Consider the following 25,721-nt stretch of genomic DNA (forward strand, 5'->3'; position numbering starts at 1 on the left):
GAATTAATGTCCCAGGGATCCAAACTTGTAATTTGTACCTTATTTAATGTGGCTTTGTATTAGAGTATAGTAATGTGCAGTTAGTAAAGTGCCACTGCACTTGCTGCACCATTCAAATCATGCCCCTTTTAACTGCAAGTTAACCGCAATTGATACTGCCTGTTTAGTAGTAAAATATAGCAATATTTTATGTTTAGAGGAGCTATGACAACTTTTGGTCCCGGTGCCACTGCATCTGCTGCACCATTCAAATCGTGACCTTAAAACCTGCAAGATAACTGCACTTCTGACTACATTTTTAGTAGTAAAATACTGCAATGTTTGGTGCTTGGAGGATTTATGACAACTTTTGGCTCCGGTGGCACTGCACATGCTGCACCATTCAAATCATGACCCTATTGCCTGGAAGGTAACTGTACTTGTGACTGCCTGATGATAGTTAAATATAGCAATATTTGGTGTTTAGAGGGGTTCCTAAATCTTCTGGCCCAGTGTCACTGCACCACTAAAACCGTGACCCCAGTGCCTGCAAGTTAACTGCACTTGTGACTGCCTGTTTAATAGTAAAATATACCAATATTTGGTGTTTAGGGGAATTCTGACAACTTTTGGGCCCAATGCCACTGCACCTGCTGCACCATTCAAACCATGACCCTAGTGCCTGCAAAATAACTGCATGTGTGACTGCCTGTGTAGTAGTAATATTTAGCAATGTTCTGTGGTTAGAGGGGTCCTGACACCTTGTGGCCCCACTGCCAGTTAATCTGCTGCACCATTCAAATCACAACCTTAATGCCTGCAAGGTAACTGCACGTGACTGCCAGTTAAGTCACTGAGAGTATAACAATTCAAAATAAAACGTCGCCCAATCATAAAAATGACTTTTCCTAAAAAATTAGTGAGTGGTAATTTAAGAAACAAACAAATAATTGTAATATTTACAACTGTTATTCATCAGAAATGTAATTATTAAGTAATGAAAAACACAACATAACAAACCCACTCACTGCTTGCTTTACATCTGCACTCAATACTTCATTGCAAGATGACAGACATCTTTACACACAATTCAATGTGTATTGACTTGCGTTCAGTTCATCTTTTCACGCACAAGCACTAAGAAGTAACCAATCAACAAAAACCGGCAGGTGTACTTCGAGCATGCTCCATGAGGCGGCGAAAGCAGAAGAGCAGGAAGTGACCTGCTAGCCAATAAAAAGCAAATAAATTCAAGGGACGGAGCGACATGTGAATGAACAAACAGGAAGTTCAGGTAAGTATGGGGTGAAGTAGGGGTGGGTTCTAAGTACCTTTAGGGATTTTGTTTTTTTTAGTAACCTAAAACTTCGCAGGTGAAACCTAAAAATAATGGGCTCAGCACTTGGCAGGGGAGTGGGAGGGGCTTGAGGATGGGAGGGTTATAAATGGAAACGATCCAGTTAAGGGGTTAAAAGATTAGTATCATTCATAGTTAATGTTTGTAGGCACCATGTCCTACTTTTTTTATTACATTTCTTAGGAAAGTTAAGTGGGATTTTATGCAGATCAAATGTTTGGGGTTCAATGTAGTATTTGATAATATAAAATACATCATACTGTTTTTATAGCCATATTTTCTATAAATTATAATTTCCAAATGAAGAAGTTACCTATTAAAATGTGCTCTGCACATATGCGGAGATTCTCTGTCGTGTATTAATGCAAAGAAAATACCAGCAATGAAAAACTATTAATACTGAAAAAAATATGTTTTGGGCTTTGACAGGTTACGATACCTAGGTGACTTAACATGCATTCCATCATATAGACACAAGATCTCGATGAATGCAGGTACCCCAGGCACAAAATAAACTGTATGGTCATCTATAAAGAACTGCTTGCCACATTCTATGTAATTCATGCAGCCAATCGTGAAGCCATAGGTGGCATAGAGAGATGGTTTTTTGTCAAAGAACATTCTTAAAATTCGTCCTCCCCAGAAAGAGAAGACATCCAAAAAATACAGCACCAAATAAAACAGAAAAAGCACTTTACAAGCTTATTTCTGTGTCCTGCTTGATAGGCAGAAAAAAAGAAGCTGGTGTGGCAAGTGGCGATGCACAGGTAAGGACTGGAGATTACACATCTGTATTTACTCGTGAGCATAGAGGGCTGCAACACTTTAAACTGATATTTTAGAGAAGGTGATCTTGTTTGCCACTGCACTCAATTCCACAACAAATTCGAAGAGAGCACCACAATTAAGTAAATTAATGCTCCACCTTCAAGGATAAGATAGAGAGGAAACAAACTTAACACTAAAGTTCAAACAGAAAAGTAACAATTCATGGATTTCAGATGTGCGTTCAGTGTTAGATCTTTGAGAGAAACAGCACAGAAGAGGGCCAGGACGCTTCCCACAGGGAGGAGGGAGCAGCGGAGGCTAGTCCTGCACAACAGATACTTGTAGGTCAGATGGGCATGTATGCTGCTGCAGCTGCTCCAGGGCCGGTAGGACCTGGGGCACTTCCGGGGCATAACAGGTAGAGCCCGATAAAGACCGTTTCAACCGAGAGGGGTGTTTGGTAAAAGCGGCTGGTTAAGAATCGTTCGATTTCCGCGTATTTCACACCCTTTTTCATTTCCACGCGTTCGTTTTTCCCTCCTCAGTCCCCTTCGTTCTTTTCCCATTACCATGTCCTCTAACGTTGCTCTGGTGACGTCTCCCTGGTTGTCTGCAGTATTCATTACACGAGTGTCATGTTTTGGATATGCGGCCTTGCTCACCGGGTCCTGTGGAGTTCGTCTGTCTTTGCTTCTCTGCAAGGATCCAGGTTTGCTTGGCTGCTAGTTACAGTGGGACTCAGCAGGTCCTCGGTGAGCTGCTGTCTTGTATATGTCTGGTCCCTTCATATCGGATGCAGTACTTGCAGTCTCTCGCTCGGTTTTTAACAGATAATTGGGTTCCGTCTGTGTCGCAGCGCTGTGTGAAGATCCAAGCCCAGGTAACCTCTCCCATTCTCCCCTGGTTGTGGGTTTTTTCACTGCGCTGGTGCAGCTACACAGGAAGCTGGTTAGCCTACAAAGTGGCCTCGCTTCCCAATACCCCAGTCTATCAAGGTTGTGAGATTCAGTCCACAGAGATGAGCAATTTGTGTCCCAAGGCCTAATTTTGAGAGTTGCTGAAACCAATCCCTACGTGGAAGCTCTGTATGCAGAGTATTAAAAATACACGACTGTCACAATGTAGCTCTAAAGAGTGTCATGATCTGTTTCAATATTTTGTTTGCCCTGTTATTCAATTTTTAAAAATGTATATACTAATTCTTTTTTTTTTTAAAACGAGCATCACTTTAACACCAGTGTTTGAACCATAAGCATTTCACCAGCAGCTCGACACCTGAAAGATGCACTGCAGCATTCTTAGCACACCGCAAAATGACCAAAGCCGAAGAAGTTGTGGGCTCTGAGGTGCTACAGCGTCCATCCAGAGTATAAATATACCTCAAACAAACCACTCCTTCATGGTACACAGAAAAAAATACAATTAGAAAATACACTGCATGGAGTGCTGACTTTATATAAGTGTGGTGGGAAAATGCCATACCGAATGCTTTCCAAAAGCAGTACAAATAGGAGAACAAAAATACAAGCGCATGTCTGAACCTTCATCAATAATATTACCACGCTTTGACCACTCATGGTTGTTCCCAATATTTTTTATTTCTAGTATAATAGGACTTGGTTTCTCCCCAATCATCAAATGACTTGAACCGTTAGGGTTTTTTTTGTCTAACAAAGTTCTATTTTCCTTGCACTCCTAGTTTTATAAAACATGCCAAATAGTTTAGGTTTTCAATAGCATTTAAATAAAAGATTTAAAACAAAACTTTTCTCTACCAAAAACAAGACACGAAGAATACAGCCTCCCGCTGTGATAAACTATCTTTAAAAAAAAAAAAAATAAAGTACGTTTTTACAGTGGGTTGTAGCTTCAATCACAGCAGATCTAACCAGGGCGGCTCCTCCATTAGGGTGGAGGAGCGTCACCCCCCACCAGCAGCAGCAGCTGCATAACCTTTTCAAGAAAACGATAAAACAGTGTTTATTATAATTTCCTTGAAAAGGGGCGGGGCACTGAGGTGGCGAACACTTGAGGGGAGTGCACATAGCACTACTCTCAGAACCCACCTGTGTGTCTGCTTGGCCGTCTCGGGCCGGCCAAACACAAATGCGCAGTAGGCTCTCTCCAGCCCAGCAACATTTTTTTTTTTTTTAAATATAATGTAATGTGTCGTCCCCTTCGCAAGCCGCCTCGCCCCTTTTGCGACTCACGACTGGATCGAACTTTAACAAATTGTTATCATATTGGGTGTAGCAACACTAACAGCAGCTCACACCAATGAAAGACAGCAAATTGGTTTGCATTCAGGGGGATCAGCTACCAAGTCAATGGTTTTTGGTAGATAAAAAGGAACCATGGACAAAGTCACAAGGAAAAATTATACCAAACTGTACAACGGCACATGCCTGCTGATGGAAGAAAAGGAAAATCAATCTAGAAGCATTATTACAAATAGTACTTGGTGCCATTAAATAAAGCATGAAAACATACAACCAACTGCTTCTGGACAGATGTGACCATGCAATGAAATTCTTCAAGTCTTTAATTTTAAATTCTTTTAAATAAGCATGATGACAATGGGCTGCTCAGTTAAACTAAACTGTATACTCAAGGTAGGACTTACTAAATATCCAAACGTTTTTCAAAAAATATATAAACTTAATGAAAGATGCTAAGGTGTCTGGTTAACAGGTCACTCTGTCAAATGGTGGATTTAAGAACATACTAAGCTTGTGTATGAAACGCTTGAAACCCTGTTCTTCACTATTAATAGAGCAAAGTAAAAATGCCAAACGCTGACCGATTGGTTTGTAAAATGATTCCAGTGCTCATTCATACTCTGATTCAGAAGCCATGCTTGCTGCACCATTAAACACCAGTGACAAACACACAAAAGTGAGTGTGTGCGCATGCACACAACATTTTGGACAAGGATCATTTCGTGGAAAATTCCTGAACCCACTAGAAAATTAATTATAAACAAGAATCACGTTTTTAATAAAAACATCAAGAAATATATTGCAAAATTATTAAACATTTAAAGTTTTTCTATTTAGCACATGAAAATGACCATGTTTTTGGTTTTCGAACATACTTTGTTTTTGTAAAAGCAACCAAGAAATTGCAATTACATGTGTGGTAAAAATCTGGCTATCACCCTGGAGAGTATCCTGGCACTGAGCAGGTATGAGTCGAGGCCCATGTAAGCCTAGTGAGACTATTTGAAAAGTCAGATCTTCAGCTTCTTTACCTATTCAAGAAGTGAGAAGAAGGCTCTTATGTGTAGCAGCAAGTCTTTCCATTCTTCAGGAGCGATGTAGGAGAAGGCTCAACCACCTGATCTGATTTTTCATATGCATTATATTTGTGCAGTAGGAGTACGGATGAGTGGAGGTGTCTGGAAGGTTTGAAAAAGCAGATGCGATTGTTGAGGTATGCTGGGCAAATGTTATAGAGTGCCTTGAAAAGATCGGTGAGGAGTCTGAATTGTGCTATTTTATAATTGGGAGCCAGTGGAGCTCCTTAAGGTCTGGTGTCATGTAAGTGCAGCATGGGTGGTTATGAGGGATTCTGGGTGCCAAGTTCTGAATGATCTGCAGATATCTGGTGAATCTTTTGTTGATCCTGCGTGGAGGGTGTTACCATAATCCAGCCTGTTTGTGACCAGGGTTTGCAAGGCGGTTTTCAAGGTGCTGATTAGGAGCCATTTGCACATCTTTCACAGCATCTTCAAGGTATGGGAGCAGGAGGCAGTGACAGCATTGATTTGGGCAGTCATGTTGAGTTTGCTGTCAAGAATGACCCAAGGTTCTTGGGAGTGTAGTTCTGTTTGCCACCATATGGAGTCTCACAATGATGTACTTCCTGAAGATCACAATTTCGGTCTTGTCGGTGTTCAGCTTTAGACAGGTGGTCTTCATTCAGTGGGTGATTGCAGTCATGCAGTGTACATTAAATTAGAGGTACTTTACAAAGTAATACTTAGAACTTTGAATGGAATCAACAATGTACACAGTTTCCTTTACAATAGCAAAAAGCTATTTTAAAAGTGGACACTGCAATTTTCAACAGTTCCTGGGGGAGGTAAGTAAAGTACAGTTTTTGAGGTATGTAACAAACTTATGGGTTCAATCTCCTGGGAATAGGTAGCCCACCATTGGGGGGTCAAGATAATCTCAAACACCCAGCACCATAAGGCCGGTTAGGTGCAGAGGTCAGACAGGAGCCAAAATAACATGGGCCCCTATGGAGACGGGGGTGCTCCGGTTCCGGTCTGCTTGCATGTGAGTACCAGCATTGTCGGAGGGCTGACCAGGGGGGTTTGAATGAGTACTTGAGGGGCCCCAAGTAGGCACAAAAACCACACTCTGCACACTGCACCCAGCCGCTCCCTCGCTGCTAACAGTGCATCAGGTTCTCAATAGAACTCTATGGAGGGACCTGAGGGTCACCTAGGAACTGTAGGCCTGGCACAGGGTGGCCTCTTGGGCAAGCCACCAACTGGGCAAGGGTGAGGGCCGCCTGCTTGTCGTTGCTGCACCGGTGGTCAGTTTCTCTCGGGCCTGGGGGGTGCAGGGCTTCTCCAGACGTCGCATATCTTCATCCCGGGCAGTCGAGGTCAGCGGGGTCCTCAGAATTCCCTCTGCATGCATCGTCGTGGGGTGCAGAGAGGTCAGCCCAGAATAGACACGTCGTCGGAGTCACCTGGATAGTTAGTTTCTCTGCACATGGGCCATGGGTGTCGGGTGCAGAGTAGTTGGACTCACGCTTCTGAAGTGAGGTGAGAGTCCCTTTAAAGTTGGTTTCTTGGTCTTTGCTTTGGACAGGTACGCTGTCCACTGGAGTTTGTTGGTCCTCCGTAATGCAAGCAGTCCCCTGGAGGCTTTTCAGGGGTCGCTGGTCCCGTAGAACGTGATGCTTCTTTTCTTGCAGCTTTTCGAAGCAGGAGACAGGCAGGTAGGGCAGTCAGTTGTTGTCTCCTCCTCTTCTCTGCAGGGTTTTCAGCTCAGCAGTCCTCCTTTCTTGAGGTTGTCAGGAATCTGAAGAGCTGGGTTCAGGGTCTCCTCTAAATACTAAATTTAGGGGGGTGTTTGGGTCAGAGGGTAGTAGCCAGTTGCTACACCCTCCTTGTGCCCACTCCCTATTGGTCCTAATCCTCCAAAGCAAGATGGAGGGTTTCTCAAGGAGGTGGTCACTTCAGCTCTGGACACCTTAGGGGTGGTCATGGCTGAGGAGGGGGGGGGGGAGGGGGAGAAGAACTTCTCCTTGTTTTCCTCATTATCCCTCTGGACTTGCCGCCAAAAGTGGGGGCTTGTCCGGGGGGTGTGCATCTGCAATAGCTGGAGTGCCCTGGGGCACTATTACACCAGGCTTGAGCCTTTGAGGCTCACCCCCAGGTGTTAAAGTTCTGTCAGGGGGAGGTGTGAATCACCTCCACCCAGGACAGGCTTTGTTTCTGACCACAGAGTGCACAAAGACTCTCACCCCAGGGGATCAGAAACTCGTCTCTCAGTGGCAGGCTGGCACAGACTGGTCAGCCTTGCATTAGCAGTTGGGCTAACATACAGGGGGCATCTCTAAGATGCCCTCTGTGTGCATTTTTCAATAAATCCCAAACTGACATCAGTGTAGGTTTATTTTGCTGAGAAGTTTGATACCAAACTTCCCAGTATTCAGTGTAGCCATTATGGTGCTGTGGCGTTCGTAATGACAAACTCCCAGACCATATACTCAGTATGGCTACCCTGCACTTACAATGCCTAAGAATTGACAGACACTGTAGGGGCATAGTGCTCATGCAGCTATGCCCTCACCTGTGGTATAGTGCACCCTCCCTTAGGGCTGTAAGGGCTGCTAGAGGGGTGACTTACCTATGCCACATGCAGTGGTTTGTGGCCATGGCACTCCGAGGGGAGTGCCATGTCAACTTTGTCTTTTCTCCCCACTAGCACACACAAGCTGCAAAGCAGTGCGCATGTACTGAGTGAGGGGTCCCCGAGGGTGGCATAATACATGCTGCAGCACTTAGGGACCTTCCCTGGCCACAGGGCCCTTCGTACCAGGGGTACCTTTTACAAGGGACTTAACTGTGTGCCAGGGCTGTGCCAATTGTGGAAACAAAGATACAGTTTTAGGGAAAGAACACTGGTGCTGGGGCCTGGTTAGCAGAGTCCCAGCACAGTTCTATTCAAAGCTGGCATCAACACTAAGCAAAAAGTGGGAAGTGACCAATGCCAACAGTGTCATTTCCCTACATGCAGGCACTGAACTTGATCCAGGTACTGAGCATGTTGTCCATGAGGGGAGAATGAGTGTCATCAGCGTAGAAGAGACCATTGATATCATGAGAGCGGATCATGCTGGCTAAAGAGCATGTATCTGTTGAACGGGGTCAGGCTGTGGGAGGATCAATGTGAAACCCCGCAGGTGAGGTTGCATGTGTTTGAGGTGTACCGTGCCAGGCTGACTGACTGGGCCCTATCGGGGTGTGTGGACTTCAATTTCGTGTAGGTGTTGGATGAGAATGGGGTGGGAGACTGTCAAATGCTGCAGAGAGGTCCAGGAGGATGAGGGCCACCATGTCTCTGCTATCTAGAGTTATGTGGATCCCCCCATAGCAGCAAAGTGGTCAGTTTCTGTGCTGTGGTTGGATCTGAAACCATACTGAGTGGTGTTGAGTAGTTGGTGGTCATTGAGATATTGTCTGTGGATGATGTTTTCTAGGATTTTGGTCAAGAAAGGTAGCAGGGAGCTCGGTCTGTGGTTGGAAAGTGTGAAGGGTCTGCAGAGGGTTTCTTGAGCAACAGGAGGACTGTTGCATGTTTCCAAACATCTGAGAAGGTCGCAGAAGAGGTAGAGGCATTAAGAATGGGTTTCATCAAGGCACTGATGGTTTGGAGTAGATGTGGTGGAGCCAGGAGTCTGATGAGGCTCCTGAGTATATGGACTTCATGGTTGCAGCGGATTCATCTAGGGTGGTAAAAGGCAATGTGATTTGTATAGGTTCTATGGATAACATTGGAAGGTGCTTGGTGAGGTCTGTCGGATCCCACTGCGGGCTGAAGTTGTAGTAAGTGGTGGTGAATTGCCAATAAATAAGGAGCTGTAGTTTAGCATTGTGCAAGTGCCTAAGTGGCTATATTTGTGTACATAAAATCGGTATAAAATAGACAACTTTTAATTGACTGATACCAGTAAGCCAATATACAATGTTCAATTTCAATTCACAAATTGTGTGTGCTAGAAAGTACTTTTATGATGCCCAGAATGGACATAATCAACATACCTTCTTTTGGAGAACCACCACCTTCCTTTCTTTGACATCCAACATATCCTTTAGGTCATGGATCTCTCCGGACAGGGTCCCTTTCTCCTCCGAAACTTCTTGGATTTGTTTTGTCTTTTTATTCAGCATGGTCTCCTTCTCCTCCAAGCGTAATCGGAGTGCATCCACCTGTAGCAAAAACAAAAAACGTTAATTGTTGCAATAGAATACGACAAAAATGAAGACAGGCACATAAGAGAAACTTGAACGGAATGTACAAGATGTGTCATATGAATTAATAAAATGCTTAACATCTTAGAGAAAAGGCTACTGGAAATCATAAGTAACAAGGTCAAAACAAAGAGGCATCAATGAGGAAATGACATACACACAGCTTTGACATAAGCAACATTAGGAAAAAAATCACAACCTTTGCATTTCATTTGTGCATTTTGTCCAACTTTACATATGTTTGAACTTTTCCTGCATCTCAGCAACAAAACCGAACATTCTTTCAACTGAAAATCTGGTTTTGCTGTAGGTGAGTTTCTAAATTTCACCCACCGCTAACTATGGAGCATGGAATTTTATTTCGCATGAACTAGGAATCCGGCTTTGCATATGAAGAAAACATTAATAGCACTTTAAGAAAATCAACAGAATTAGTTACACACAAAGTAAAACTGTAATGTATAATTTTCCAAGAACAAGGATAATGAAAGTACAAATACAAACTTGCCAGGCGCAAATGGCCTGATTTCTAATGTACCGGATGAGTTACTCTATTATAGAAGTACAAGTTACTTACCTTCGGTAACTAAATATCTGGAAGAGACGTATTCTAGTGGGGCATGGCAGATTCGAAGGGGAGGGAATAGCCCTTTCAAACTATCTGCAAAACCCAACTGTCCATAGTGACAGATTCCCAGCGGGGCAGGTGATGGCAATCCTGCCACCAACTGGATCGGAGTAAGGGGACGGACTAGGAGGGTTTGGAGGCTGCAGCGGGCGCAGGAGTTGACTGAGCAGACCTCTTGTAGGAAGTTGGCTCTGTAAATACTATCTCAAAGTGAGAGATAGTGTGCACGGAGTCCAAGGGTTCCCCTTAGAGGTTGATAGTGGCAAAATTAGATAATACTAATGCTCTATTTTGTGGTAGTGTGGTCGAGCAGTAGGCTTATCAGAGGGTAGTGGTAAGCATTTGTTGTACACACACAGGCAATACATGAGGAACACACACCCACCGACAATTCCAGGCTAATAGGTTTTTATATAGAAAAATATATTTTCTTAATTTATTTTAGAACCACAGGATTCAAGATGTGAGGTAAGTACATAAAATGCAAGGTACTTCACACAGTTAAGTATAGAACTTTGATTTAAAATAGCAGTACACACAGTTTTGGTTAAAATGGCAACAAGCTATTTTAAAAGTGGCCACAGTGCAAAAATCAACAGTTCCTTGGGGGGGGGGGGGAGGGGGGGATTGGGGAGTAAGTTGGGTTAGGTTTTTCAGGTAAGTAAAGCACTTACAGAGTCAGTCTCCTGGGCATAGGCAGCCCACTGTTGGGGGTTCAAGGCAACCCCAAAAGCCAAAGCACCAGCAACACAGTGCCGGTCAGGTGCAGAGGTCAAAGGAGGGCCCGAAACACATAGGTGCTCCGGTCCTAGTCTGCTTACAGGTAAGTACCTGTGTCCTCAGGAGCAGACCAGGCGGGTTTTGTAGAGCACTGGGGGGGACACACACACAAGCCCACAAAACACACCCTCAGCGGCACAGGGGCGGCCGGATGCAGTAGGCAAAGTAGGCATCGGGTTTGCTATAGAAAGCAATGGAGGGACACAGGGGTCACTTAGGCGATGCAGGCAGGGCACAGGGGGGCTTCTCAGGCCAGCCACCGACTGGGCTAGGATGAGGGCCGCCTGCTGGTCACTCCTGCACTGGTAGGTGGTCCCTCTCAGTCCTGGGGGCTGCGGGTGCAGTGCTTGGTCCAGGCATTGGGTTCCTTTGTTACCAGGCAGTCATGGTCAGGGGAGCCTCTCGCTCCTCTCTGCAGGCGTCGCTATGGGGTTGCAGGGAGGTCGACTCAGGGTCTCCACGTCGTTGGAGTCACCTGGGAGCCCTCTCTGCAGTGTTGGTTCTCCTGAACTCGAGCCGGGGGCATCAGGTGCAGAGTGTGAAGACTCACGATTCCGGCTGGAAGGGAGAGTCTCTTTAAAAGTTGCTTCAAAGTTGTTGCAGTTTCTGAACAGTGCCGCTGTTCTCTGGAGTTTCTTGGTCCTTTAGCTGCAGGGCAGTCCTCCGAGTCCTCAGAGGTCGCTGGTACCGTCGGATGCGTCGCTGTGCAGGTTCTTTGAGTCTGGAGACAGGCCGGTAGGACTGGGGCCAAGTCAGTTGGTGTCTCCGTCGTCTCTGCGGGGCTTTCAGGTCAGCAGTCCTTCTTTCTTCAGGTTGCAGGAATCTGATTTCCTGGGTTCAGGGTCGCCCCTAAATACTGAATTTAGGGGTGTGTTTAGGTCAGGGGGGCAGTAGCCAATGGCCACTGTCCTTGAGGGTGGCTACACCCTCTTTGTGCCTCCTCCCTGAGTGGAGGGGGGCACATCTCTATTCCTATTGGGGGAATGCTCCAAACTCAAGATGGAGGATTTCTAAAGGCAGGGGTCACCTCAGCTCAGGGCACCTTAGGGGCTGTCCTGACTGGTAGGTGACGACTCCTGGTTTTTCTCATTATCTTCTCCGGACTTGCTGCCAATAGTGGGGGCTGTGTCCGGAGGGCCGGGCATCTCCACTAGCTGGGATGTCCTGGGGTGATGGAACAACAGGCAGGAGCCTTTGAGGCTCACCACCAGTTGTTACAGTTCCTGCAGGGGGAGGTGAGAAGCACCTCTACCCAGTATAGGCTTTGTTCCTGACCACAGAGTGATAAAGGAACTCACCCCATGTGGCCAGAAACTCGTCTGGTTGTGGTAGGCTGGCAGAAACTGGTCAGCCTAGCACTAGGAGTCAGATTGGTATTTAGGGGGCATCTCTAAGATGCCCTCTGGGTTTATTTTACAATAAATACCACACTGGCATCAGTGTGCATTTATTGTGCTGAGAAGTTTGGTACCAAACTTCAGATTTCAGTGTAGCCATTATGAAACTGTGGAGTTCGTAATTGACAGACTCCCAGACCATATGCTCTTTATGGTTACCCTGCACTTACAATGTCTAAGGTTTTGCTTAGACACTGTAGGGGCATAGTGCTCACGCAACAATACCCTCACCTGTGGTATAGTGCACCCTGTCTTAGGGCTGTAAGGCCTGCTAGAGGGGTGACTTACCTATGCCACAGGCAGTAGGATGTGGGCATGGCACCCTGAGGGGAGTGCCATGTCGACTTAGTCATTTTCTCCCCATCAGCACACAGAAGCTGTGATGCAGTGTGCACGTGCTGAGTGAGGAGTCCCCAGGGTGGCACAAGACATGCTGCAGCCTTTACAGACCTTCGCTGGTCACAGGGCCCTTGGGACGAGGGGTACCATTTACAAGGGACTTATCTCTGTGCCAGGGCTGTGCCAATTGTGGTAACAAAGGTACAGTTTAGGGAAAGAACACTGGTGCTGGGGCCTGGTTAGCAGGGTCCCAGCACACTTTCAATCATAACTGGCATCAACAAAAGGCCAAGGGACTGAGCTGTAGCCCGGGAGCCCTTGAACTTCTCCAGGGCTGAGTCCGCTTTGTCTCCGAAGAGACGGGAGCCGTCAAAGGGCATGTCCATAAGAGACTGTTGGACATCCCCCGAAAAAATAGAAATACACAACCATGAATGGCGTCTCAAGGCCAATGTCGCAAGCGATCTGCCCAGAGTCGGTCATGTCCAGCCCACAATGGATCGTGAACTTTGCCGCATCTTTCCCATCGGTGACAGCTTGGGAGACGCTAGCACGGGCCTCCTCCGGTATCTGCAGCAGAACTTTTGCAACCGTATCCCACAAAGAGTGGGTATAGCAGCCCAAAAGGCATGCGGTGTTCACGGACCCCAGCGCGAGACTGGAGGAAGAAAACATCTTCCCAAATTGATCCAGCCTTTTTGATTCCCTATCTGTGGGTGCAGAAGAGAATGCGCCTGAGGAAGAGGAAGCCTGGAAGACAAGACTCTCAGGTGTGGGTTGTTGGGACAGGAATTTAGGGTCGTTCAGGGCAGGCCGATGGCGACATGTGATAGTTCTGTTCACAGGAGCCCCTGTGTTGGGTTTGGATCAAGTACCTAAGAGGACATCGGTGAGGGGTTCATTGAGTGACAGAAGGGGCTCAGATGTGAAAGCCCCTGGCTGAAGCACCTCTGTCAGGAGATTGGACCTGTCCTCATCCTGGGCCTAGCCCCAATGGTAGGTCCTGAACCAGCATGCCAGACTCATCTTGGCTGGATTAATCTGATGCTACGTAGTGCGGGCTGGCTACGATGAAACCCCCTCCCATAGTGATGTCAGTTTCTTCCTCACCCTTGACTGACGCTGCTGCTGTTCTTCTGGTGAGAACTCTGCTTCCACTGCCATTTCTATGTTATGGGCTAGTCTGCAGTCGCATCTTGTTCTAAGATTCTTTTTATTTATGAAAAAGCTGTAAGAACTGCAACCTTGTTCTTTGTGCTCTGGCGACAGGCAGAGGTTGCAGATGTTGTGATTGTACAAACAGGCATATTTTGCCCTGAATTCAGGGAATTTACATAAAGTCTGTCCTTTTTTTCCCCTCTATTACCCAGAAATGAACATTCTCGACGGGTCTTGGTAGAATGTGGTTTCCGAAGTCAAGTGAATGCTTTGATACTGGGAAAATATCACATGGATCCACCAGTCCATGGAGTCGTGTTGGGGATTGTTTACGTCATGAACAGATCATTCAGAGCAGTTAGGTGTCTATAGGCCGCGAAGGCACTGAAGCTGCACATTGCTCCAGCAGAGTGTGTCCAACCCCAATGGTGGGTAAAAAAAAACAAAAAACAATCAAACAAAAGAGCTGTTGACCATGCACATTCCCTCGAGGAGAAACAGACAATGCACAATGTAAAAAATAAAAGACTTCCTCAAGAAAAACAACCTGTGAAGTGAGAGCCAAACACTAGATTGCAGGAATGTGCATAGAATGCTTATCAGGTGCCAACATATGCTACAAATCAGTCTTACCCCAGCACTAGGGTGAATATTTGTGCTGTTATTACTATCAATCTCTACCCACACCAAAGAGGCCAGAATGGTGTCTACAACAAATCGGTCATCGGGTCCTAGGAAAAGAGGGGAGAATTGCTCTTCTCAAGGGTTACAATATAAAAGCCTGCCATTTCAAGTACCAGCAGCTGTTGCCATCCTGGTTAGCAGGACTGGGTTCCTCTTTGCAAGGAACAAATAGTGTCACATCCCCATCATGGCTTGGATACAATTCTCGAAAAACCTAGTTATCAAGGGCAGAAAATCCCATGACAGGGCTTAAGCCTAAACCTTTACAGAGAATGGGAGGCCTCATACACACTCCCAGCCCATGCAGTCTTAAAATGAGTCACTGAGAAACAAAAGCACATTCGCTGTCATTATCTCAGAGGTTGTCGAGCTCTGAGACAACAGCAAATCCCCTTAGCCAGTGGGGAGAGAGTAGAAGTGTTATGCGATGAGGAAAATTAGGAAAAAGACATGAGTTACAAGTAAGAGGCTAGAGATGTAGAAAAGAAGGGGATGAGAGATATGGAGGGCTGAGATGTCCGTGAGAGAAGAGGAAAAGAGTAGAACACGGTAACAGGGTATAGGAAGAGTCAGTGAGAGAGAAGCTAGATTAAAGAGAAAGGTTGATGGACAGGTTAGAAAAGAGATGTGAAAGGAAGGATGAGAGGGACAGAGGAAAACAGATGGAGAGAGGTAGAGGAAAACAGAAATAGAAGGCAGGAAAGCAAGAGGGACCAAGATACACAGAGAGCCTGCTTTAACTGCTAGATGACCACTAGCGACACTACTGCTTTAAGAGCTACATGACCATGCATGCTTCTGCTACTCTTGGATTCAAAACATCCCCCACCGAGTAGTAAGAGGGTATATCATTTTGGAATAGCTTTTTATGGGCAATAGGAGGGTAACTGTGTATATAATAATTTATGTCCTTCTTTGCACATATGAAAGCTGAAAGCCCCAGTTAAACAGAAATGTGAACAACCTCTAGGCAAAACACAAGCACTTCTAACCCGCAGAATGTGTAAAAAGACAGAATGTGAAAATAGGCATCTTTCAGATCTACATCACAGCTACAATCTACTCCTTTCACCTCAGATGGAATCACAAGCAGAATGGTAATGGACAATCTTGAAGTTGTGCATTTTTGTTTGTCACTCAGATCAAGAATGGGCTTTATTTCAGTAAAAAGTGAAAGTAAAACCTCGCCCCACTTCGGTCAGAGAGGGACTTAACCATATAATCCGAGGGTAAAATGAACCCATCCTGTTATGAAAGCAATAGATAGAGCACAAGCACTTAATTGAATTGAGAGAAACGAAACTCCGACAGGAAAGTATACAATGAACTCTTTCACACAACGGTCCTATGAAACCCTCAACTATTCTCTATAAAGATGCTGTCTTCATTGCAGTGAGGAGAGATGAAACCTTGATGTTTGTACTTGCCACATCATTGCACAGAAGACAGAAAAGATGTAACTCTGCAAACCCTACCACACCTCTGGGCAGCCTGGCAACTAATATATACTCGAATTTGGTACTGCAAAAAAGGCAATGGAAAATCAACTGTGTCTCTTTTTATTGATTATCAACGAGAACTATCACTTTTGAGAGATTTCAATGTAACTAGATTGCTCAAGTTCCTATGTCTACTAAGAAAATAACACAACAGAAAGTAAACAAGTCTTCTGTTATCAAGGGAATAGGAATTTGGCACCAGCTGCCCCATCATTGACTATTTTCAATGTTGTGGCCTTGCATCACTAGCAGAGATAAGATATTTTGCATTTGGGAGGGGTGATAGCGTGTGCAAAACAGTATTCTATCTTTACCTAACAGAATGCTACCACATAGTTAGGTCCATGCAGGTATTGTGCGGGCCCTTTTTTGGTTCTTTACCCCAATATAGTTTATCACAAAGGTATTTTTTTTTAAAAGGACAAGCATGTCATAAAAAAAGGAATTAATGGGTTAATTGATGGGTAGGGGTAATGGGGGGATAGAGGTAAAGAAGTAAGGTGGAAGAGTTTAGGGGTGGCTTCAGGAAAAGGGTTTGTAGGGTACAGGGAAGAGTAAAGGTAAAAGATGGTACAGGTTTCTTTGGGCTCAGGGGTAGGTACACGGAGGTAACGTTTTTTTAGGGTCCAGGGCAGGTAAAAGTAGGTAAGGTACTTTTAGGGTTCAGTGGATTATACAAGTGAAGGGAGGAGAGAGTTTCTAGGGTTTAGTTGCGATTAAGGGGTAAGGTTTTTTTCAGTTTCAGAGCAGGTAAAGGGAGGTAAGGTGTTTTTAGGGTTCAGGGAACTGTAGAGGTAAATGGTGTAAGTTTTTTTTTCAGGGTTCAGAGAGAGGTAAAGGGAGGTTAGTGGATTAAAAATCTGGGGTTTGGGGGTGCAACCTCCAAAACAACAAACAAAATAAACTATATATATATATATATATATATATATATATATATATATATATATATATATATATAAACATATCAACTCCAACAGGTCCGAAAAAGGGCACGCTCATTCTTGTCGGTGCTCACATCAGGGTTAAGCACAATATAGGTTTAAAGACTACATATCCCAGAATGCGACATAATGGCATGGCTTAGAGGATTAGTATAAATAGTGCACGTAATGGACTGAACAATTACCGTGATCAAGACCGGGAAGGTCGAAATGTGTTGGTGTCAGTTTGTTGGGGTTCTTTTTATGGAATAAAAGAAGATTGATGAAATCCTGTGAGTGCCGCATATTTGACTGAAATGTCAAACTGGTGTGAATATATATATTATTATATATATATATATAAAATTCTACTACAACGTTTCAGCTTCCGCCTTCCTCAGGTAGTACAAGATGGTTTGCTCAGTGGCTGCACAGCTGACACCGGTGGATTTTCAAAAAGCATCATGAGTGAAGATTCCAATTGGAATGTGGAATCAATGCAGTCCTGAGAACTCTTCTGGCTGGCTGTTTTCTTGTGATCCTGCATCTTCCAGTATATGTGTGTGTGTATATATATATATATATATATATATATATATATATATATATATATATATATATATATATATATATATATATATATATATATATATATATATATATATTTACACACACACACACACACACACACACACATACACTTATACATACACACACACTTTGGTAAGGGTCATTATCTGAGATTACGGAGAATCTCTGAACGGCACTGTGAGGTAAAGGCATGAGTTGTATAGCATGTGTGGTACTACAACATGTTGTAAAGGTCAAAGCACTTATGCAGTTTGCCTATATTAAGGCAATAAACATGTCATGGCTTTGTCGTTTAGCTACGGGTACAGACACCTGGGACAGAAAGTCTTACAAGACTGGCTCCAGTCTGTTTCTAAATACATTTTAGTGATTTCTCTAAAGCTGGTAAAGATAACAAGCAATGCGAATTAGAGGCATTTTATGCAACGAACCAACAATGTGGATATCATGCTCACATATTAAGTACTAAATTACTGCCAGAACATCAAGTGCCTTTGTCTTATCACTGGTGTTTTAGGTTTCACCTACTGACAGACTCCCCTTCTATATACATATTGTAGTGCAACATTTATATAGCGCTTACTACCCCTATGTAGGGCTCTGAAGCAGTTGCCTAAATGGGTAGCACACTACTCCATGTAGGAACTATGGCTGAAAGGATGTTATTTTTGTTTTAATCCTATGGCATGTCATGTTTGATGACCCCCAGAGGTGCGGTTATTGTGTTATAGGATGGAGTGCGTAGCAGTATGAGAGACACGCACAGTTTTATGGTTATCAGTTTGATAGTAGTTCTGAACAGTTCTTCAGATCCCTTTATGGTAACTCTTGTGATTTAGTCTGCTTAGCTACTTACTGAACTGGGTTGTCTAATCTTAGATTTTGTATATAACTGTAGTCCAAAGCTGGCATGGTTGGAGGAACAGAGAAGGAGAGAGATCTGTTGGGATGGGTATTTTGATTATCATCCCATTGCAGACTGTCTTTGTGAGATGTGAAGAAGTGGTTGGGTTGTACAGGTATTTGGGACTTGCAATAGTGGACTATATTAAAGTCATCTGATTTATCCAGCAATGTGTGACAGATTTCTTCAGTTATTCCATGCCTGTTCATTATGTGATTTTTTTTTTGGGCTGTACAGAGCTAGTGACGTATAACCTTTGCAGAAGATTTGTCTTATGTGAATTTAAGTTACAAACTGCTGCTGACCTCCATGTATTATGGTCCTAATATTACTGTGGGCTATAACAGTTACATAAGTATGTGCATAACTAAGAAATGCCATGAAGAACCATAGATAATCCCTTCTTAGTTTCTCTGCAAATCATTAGCAGTTGGCTGGTTGAGTTGTTTCCAATTCGTGGGTTGTAAGCTGATGATGGCACTTGAGTGGGCAACTGTTTTCTGGGCTATGTTGGTGGGCTTTGAGTGGTGCAGTTAGCTAGGAAATAGCTACGTTTTCAACTTTGGAAGTATATATGCTCCTGGGAGCCTCTAATGTTGGCTGGTAGGGAGTTTCAGACTTGGGCAGATTGCACTGAGAAGGTAATGCCTCCTACAGATTTCTCATGGGAAGGTGGGATGGGTAAGTGGTGCAATCCTAGAGCAGTCTTGTTCCATGTATACAACCAGTTCCCTACCACCTATACTCATGTAATGTTACTGTAACCAAAGTAGCGCAATTCTCCCCGCCATTTATACTTGTAGCACACATAACAGTGTCAACACAAAATGCAGCATGCTACTTTCCATTTACATTTGGAACACAAAGTTCTTTGCCATGTCATGTCATCTTGATTTGTATAGCACACTATTCACCCGAGAGGGTATCCAGGTGCTTGTGTAGGTGTGTGGTGCTCCAAAGTGTGTATACAAAGAGTCAAGAAGTGAGGTGGGGGCTCTGATGAGTAGAGGGAGGTTGTTCCATGTCTTGGGTGCAATGTAAGAGAATAAGTAACCTCCAGTTTTCATTTTGCTGGAGCAGGGAATGTGTGCAAGTGAGAGTGAGGCAGAGCATAGGTGTTTGGTGGGTTGGTGAAAGTGTATGCACTGTTCAGGTACTCTAGTCCTGAGTTCTGTAGGGCTTTATATGTATGAGTGAGAAGTGTGAATTGGCTGTGCTTGTGAACAGGAAGTCAGTGAACCTTCCTGAAGTGCCGTGTGATGTAGGTGCGGTGGGGGGCATTAAGTAGGAGTCTTGTGACGGTTTTCTGGATGCCCTGGAGTCTGAGTGGGAATACAGAGACTCCGGCGTATATAGCGTGTTGCCATAGTCAAGCCTGCTGGTGATGAGTGCTTGCGTGACTGTCTGTTTGGTGTTCTGAGGCAACCATTTAAAATCTTTCGCAGCATGCGTAGAATGTGGAAGCAGGAGGTCTTCACTGCATTGACTTGAGCAGTCATGTTGAGCTTGTCATCTAGGATGATCTGTAGATTTCTTATGTGATCTGTGGGTGTTAGTCCTAGCCCTGACAGCCACTAGGTGTAGGTCTTGTTGAAGACCAGTACTGTCTTGTCAGAGTTGAGGTACAGGCAGCTGGTTTGCATCCAGTCTGCTACCTTGGTCATGCAGTAGGTGATGTTGGCTTTGGGGGTGGTTGTCTGGTCTATCATGGACAGGATGAGTTGGGTGTCATCAGTGTAGGAGATGACAGTGATGTCTTGGGATCAGATGATGTTGGAGAGCAGTAGGGTGGGGCTGAGGGACAATCCCTGTGGGGCTCCGCATATCAGTTTCTTGGTCTCTGATGTGAAGGGTGGCAGCCTGACCCTTAAGATTCTTCCTGTGGGAAAGGAACAGATCCATTTGAGAGAGAATCCTTGTATGCCAATTTTGTAGAGTCTTCTGATGAGGGTGTTGTTGGAGACGGTGTTGAAGGCTGCAGAGAGGTCAAGCAGGATGAGGGCTGCTGTTTATTCTTGGTCCAGAATCATTCGAATAATTCTGTGGCTGCGATGAGTGCTGTTTCTGTGCTGTGGTTCTTTCTGAATTTTGATTGAGTGTTGTCTAGAAGATGGTGAAGTGCTGCTCCAGCGCCTGGTTGCCCTTACAGGTGATAAGTTGGACTCTACAAACCAAGTTAATGTATCTTGCCAATGGTCTTCTTAATCAGTTTGGCTCAATAGGAGAGCAGGAAGATTGGTCGGATGTTGCTCAGTTGATTCAGGTCGGCTTATGGGCTTCTTGAGGAGGGTGTTGATTTCTGCAAGTTTCCATTCATCCGGGAAAGTGGCAGACCTGATGGACAGGTTGATGATGTGGATCAGGGTGGTGCTGACTGGTGGTGTTACAAAGTTGTAGATGTGATGGGTGACGTGTGTCCATTTGGGCCTCTGAGTGGATAGTCCACATGATTGCCTCTGTGTCAACACCAGGGCAGTGCGCGCTCTATTGGCGACTAGAATGCAAAAACCCAGCACTCTCAAAACAACGTAATTTATGCATTGTGCTGATATGTTGTTGTTTAACCTTTTGCATTGCAGAGTTTAATCCTGAAGACTTATTTTTAATGTGTTTACAAATACTGTTCATTTGCAATGTATTACTGCAGGCTTTCAGAGTGTGTTAGGGTGTGGTCCCTTTCCAGGGCCTTCCAGAGACTTTCCCTGCAGCATGCCTGGGTGTGGTTGTGGGCTGGGCCAAGACTCTATAAAAGGGAGCCAGCCCAGCTCCAAGTGCTCACTATTCAGAGGTCCCGGTGCAGAGCAGCAGCTACTTCCTGAGCTCCTGTCCCGGTGGCCTATTCGATCTTCCAGGCCTCTGCCCTTCATTCTTCATTGGTGATCCTTGTTCTGGGGGGTAAGACAGTGGTTGGGCTGGCCTCCCGACGCCGCTATCGAGAACTTTCATATTCTTGGCTTAATTCTTTAATGATTAACAGATTACTTTGCGCGCTACCATTTCTTGACATTTGTATGGTGGTTTACAAATCGGCAAGACGCGCGATTCGTTTCATGCTGATTTAATCTTGTTGTTCATTGCGCGCTAACATTTCTTGACATTTGCATGGTGGCTTAAGAATCGGCAAGATGCACGATTCGTTTCATGGTGCTTTAACCTTGTTGTTCATTGCGCGCTACCATTTCTTGACATTTACATGGTGGCTTAAGAATCGGCAAAAGACGAGCGATTCATTTCATTGTATTTTGATCTTGTTATTCATTGTGAGCTGTTATTTCTTGGCATTTACATCATGGTTTACGAATCGGCAAGACGCGCGATTCGTTTAATGATGATTTGACTTTGATATTCATTGCGTACTACCATTTCTTGGCTTTTTACATGGTGACACTCGAATCGGCAAGACGCACGATTCTCTCCTCGAGTTTAATTCATGTTGTTTATTGTATGCCACTATTCGAAGATATTTATCATGTAATATTCGAGTTGACAAGTTATGTGATTTGTTTTTCCTGAATCCATATTGTTTTATTCATGGTGCACAATCCTTTTATGGTGTTTACTATATATATATATATATATATATATATATATATATATATATATATATATATATATATATATATATATATATATATATATATATATAAATCTACAATATGCGCAATTTGTGTTGAAACATTTTAAAAGTACACAGAAGATCATAGTTTCTAGATGCAATATTGTATGGTCCTAGTATGCATTTTCAAAAAAGGATTTATATGACTGGTTTAAAATTTTGGCAGAATGTTTTTCTGATTCTCATGTAAAGGAAAGTACTTGAATAAGAAAGTTTTCATTTAATCCATCTTGATTCCCTTTGCAGGTATCCGGCCATCTTGAAACTTAGTCAATTTAAACTTAATTCGTAGATTGTTCATGTTTTCAGAATGACTATGCTTAGAATCATAGTCTCGTATTGATTTCAGGAGATATAATTTTCATATTGTGTGTTCTAACCTTTTTCTTACTACAGGTCTCCTTCCCAGCTGTTTCCCTTCCTAATCCCCTCTTGAACTCTCTTAGCCTCTGTGATTTATCTATCAGAGTCTTGGAGCTGTTCAGTGGTGGACGTGTTGGGAACGTGCGCAGACCCCAAGGATCTGGTGACTCTGACACTCTGTGTCTTATCTGGTAAGGGTTATCCATTTGTTCAAGTGGCTGTCTTGGTTGGTGATGGGTAGGCTAGCAATGAGTTTTCTGGGGTGGGGCTGGTGTGCGATATACGGAAAGATGTTTACGATTTTGCTGTGGAAGAAGCTAGATAGGTTGTAGCAGAGTTGTTGGAAGGCAGCAATGTTGTTGACAGTGGCCGAGGGCGAAGTGAAATCATTGACAATCAAGAGATCTCCTTGCTGTTGGAGCTTGCTTTGATGTGGGCCATTAGCACTTTTTCTTGGTGCCTCTTATTTATCATCTGAGTGCAGACCTGTATGTATTTCTGTTGGTGGTGTTGTGGCTTGCTCTCCATTTCTTTTCTAGATGTTTACAGTGCTGTTTGGTATCTATGAGGTCTTCTATGCACCAGCTGGCCTGCTTGTTTGATCTACTTGTTTGGTTTGGATGAGTGCGAGGAAGTCCGCGCAGTTCTTGATCCAGTTGTTGATGTCCTTGTTGAGGTTGTCTGTGAGGCTAAGTTAATCAGTGCTGAGGGAGCTGAGACGGTCTGCTTCTGTGGTTTTGCCCCAGCTGCGACTTGGAATGCTGGCTCTAGTAGGGGGTGTTGACTTGAGGTGTGTTGATTTAGAAGTGGATGATGGAGTGGTTGGTCAATGTGAGTGGTGTGGTGGAGTTGTATTTGATGCTGTCACTTGTGGTGAAGATGGGGTCCAGTGTGTGTTTGCTTACAGAGAAGCTGGGTGAGTCAAATTTTGCTCAAGCTTTCAAGGAGTGCATTGGAGCCAGGTAAAAGTAGGCTCTGGAGTCAATGGTGAACGAAGCGACGGAGTGAGTGACATGGGCGTCAATTCACCAAAATGCCACATGACCTTTGACTCACACACATATGCTTCACATACACACATATTCACACACTCTTTCATATAAACACACTCTCACCCACAAGCATGCATACAAGATATATTTAAAAGCAATTTTTACTTACCTTAGCTGCCAGATAGAGTCATATTCCAGCTAATTGTACACCATTGTTTATTACACAAATAGTGTATACTATTGTTCACTGTTTAGGTAGTACAAAATTGACAGGAAACCAGGAAAGTGGGCCCCAAACCGACTTCCAAAAGGATGAGCTGCCCCTGTGTTCTAGGCACTCATTTTGCTACCTCTGAGGCTAGGGGTCGCAAGGGGCACGCCAGGGGTTGCAAGGGTCAAGCCAGAGGTTGCAGCTGCGACCACTGGTGACCCCTAAATGATGTCCATGGTGGGTGATGTGATTGGTAAAGGTGGTGCGCGTGGTCCTTGTGGTCGGAAAGTGAGAGTTCCATTCAGGGTTAACTTTTTGGAGACTTGCAGCTTGCGTTCACACATACAGACACAAAATCCTATTTTACACACACGTGCAGGCAGTACCTGATACGCATAAGGTACATTATCCTATCCAGTGCACAGATGTAGCACAATACCCCAGCCCCTTTGTACACACACATACCATTACACATGGAGGCACAGGCAGCCATCTTAGTGTGTTTTGTCAAATTATAAATAAAGTCCCTGCAAACAGCTGCCAGTCCATGCATGTTGACACACACACACACACAGTGGCGAACCCGTAAGTATACTTTTACAAAACCTATTCAAAGACGGCTGCCTGAATTGTCTGTGCACATGCAAGAACATCTGTTTTGGAGTGCTTTGGTCATACAGTATGCAAAAGGAAAGCAAAACCAATAGCTCTGAGCCCGCCTAATAAATGCATGACCTATTGACTTTTCCACTGCTTAATCTTTTAAAATCGAAGTAGTCTGAACTCTTGCAGTAGGATATTCCACTCGCCCCTGCTTCTGCTCCAATTAATAATGAACATTTCGGAGGGGATTATTTTTTGTAATCTAGCCCCTGGGCTTTGCAATAACCTGCCTTAGGAGCGGAGGAAAATGTAGAGACTGTGTGGTCTGGAGAAATAAGCAGGACACTTTCTTTTTTTGTTAACATTTTGATGGTTTGTTTGAATGTGTTTAGGACGCAGCTGTCATTTAGCAGATGTCTTTTTGTGCCATGAAGGCTTTTTAGTAACCCATGGTCTTCACAAATACCAAAATAAACAGATGCACTGAAAATCAGAAACCAAATTATTAAGAATATGTTAAACAAAATCTGCGACCTAACTTCGGTAAACCTATAGTGCAAATAAGATTTTGTTTCAGAAACCAGAACAAATTATTTGATAAGAGGGCTTGTGGAAATATAGCAGCCAAGGGGCCATGCAAGGGCTCAGCAATGCAAAATCACAGATTGTGCAACAAAATATTTTTAAAAGCTGTGTAAATCTGCACTCTATCTGCAGTGGTTTGGTAATTTACAGCCTGTTAGGAATGTTAACAAGTCAGAAACAAGAATAGGTTCAAACTGACAGACCATGTGTCTGTTCCCCACTGTAATAACTATGTAAATTACTTTTATACTCGATGACAGAATAATGTTCACTTTCTTACACACCCTTAATCCCATCTTCTTCCATTCTGGGCAGCTGACGTCTCCCCAAAACCTCCACAAGTCTTTATCCCTTCTTCATTTTAAATACCTTTTTCAAGTGAGCTTGCCAAGTCATGTTAATAAAAAGGCGGGGGAAGAAACGCAAGCTCCCTGAATACAAATGATACCAAAGAAAGAAACCAACTCTGAGCAGACACCCAATCAGGAGAACTGAAGGATATGGAGTCTGACAGCACCGGGCTGTCTGAGGGGGCAGAGGAAACTCACTGACCCTTATCTGCTGGGTGGTCAGGCATAGTGCTGCGCAGTCAGCTCTGTTGCTAATCGTTTTTGACAATATCAGATTTGGTTCCAATTGCTGAATATATTACAGAGCATCAGTCACGGTTAGTAAGAAAGTGCCTATTGAAACCCTTACCCAATCTCCAAAGCACATGCTGTCAGACTCCTGCAACAGTGCTGACAGGTGGGAGCTCAAATGCTCAACTGCAAAACTAAACCCCTGCAACACAAGACCTAGAGGTCATCGATGGTAGCTGGATCCCTTTGCTTACCGAAAGCACAGTTT

The 25,721-nt window shown here is 44.1% G+C and overlaps 1 protein-coding gene across 8 annotated transcripts in view; it reads right to left on the reverse strand.

Moving 5' to 3' along the window:
- ERC1 (ELKS/RAB6-interacting/CAST family member 1) overlaps positions 1-25,721 on the reverse strand; it is a 1,341,708-nt gene that overhangs the window by 911,240 nt on the left and 404,747 nt on the right. For all 8 annotated transcript variants that reach the window (XR_011202236.1, XM_069228108.1, XM_069228104.1 and 5 more), the window contains one exon: positions 9,390-9,557. Coding sequence is in view for 7 of the 8 variants with exons in the window: in XM_069228108.1 (XP_069084209.1) it covers positions 9,390-9,557 (168 nt within the window). In the remaining variant the exon portion in view is untranslated. The remainder of the gene's footprint in view (positions 1-9,389; positions 9,558-25,721) is intronic.

This window comes from Pleurodeles waltl, chromosome 4_1 (genome assembly GCF_031143425.1).
Source record: "Pleurodeles waltl isolate 20211129_DDA chromosome 4_1, aPleWal1.hap1.20221129, whole genome shotgun sequence".
NCBI lineage: Eukaryota > Metazoa > Chordata > Amphibia > Caudata > Salamandridae > Pleurodeles > Pleurodeles waltl.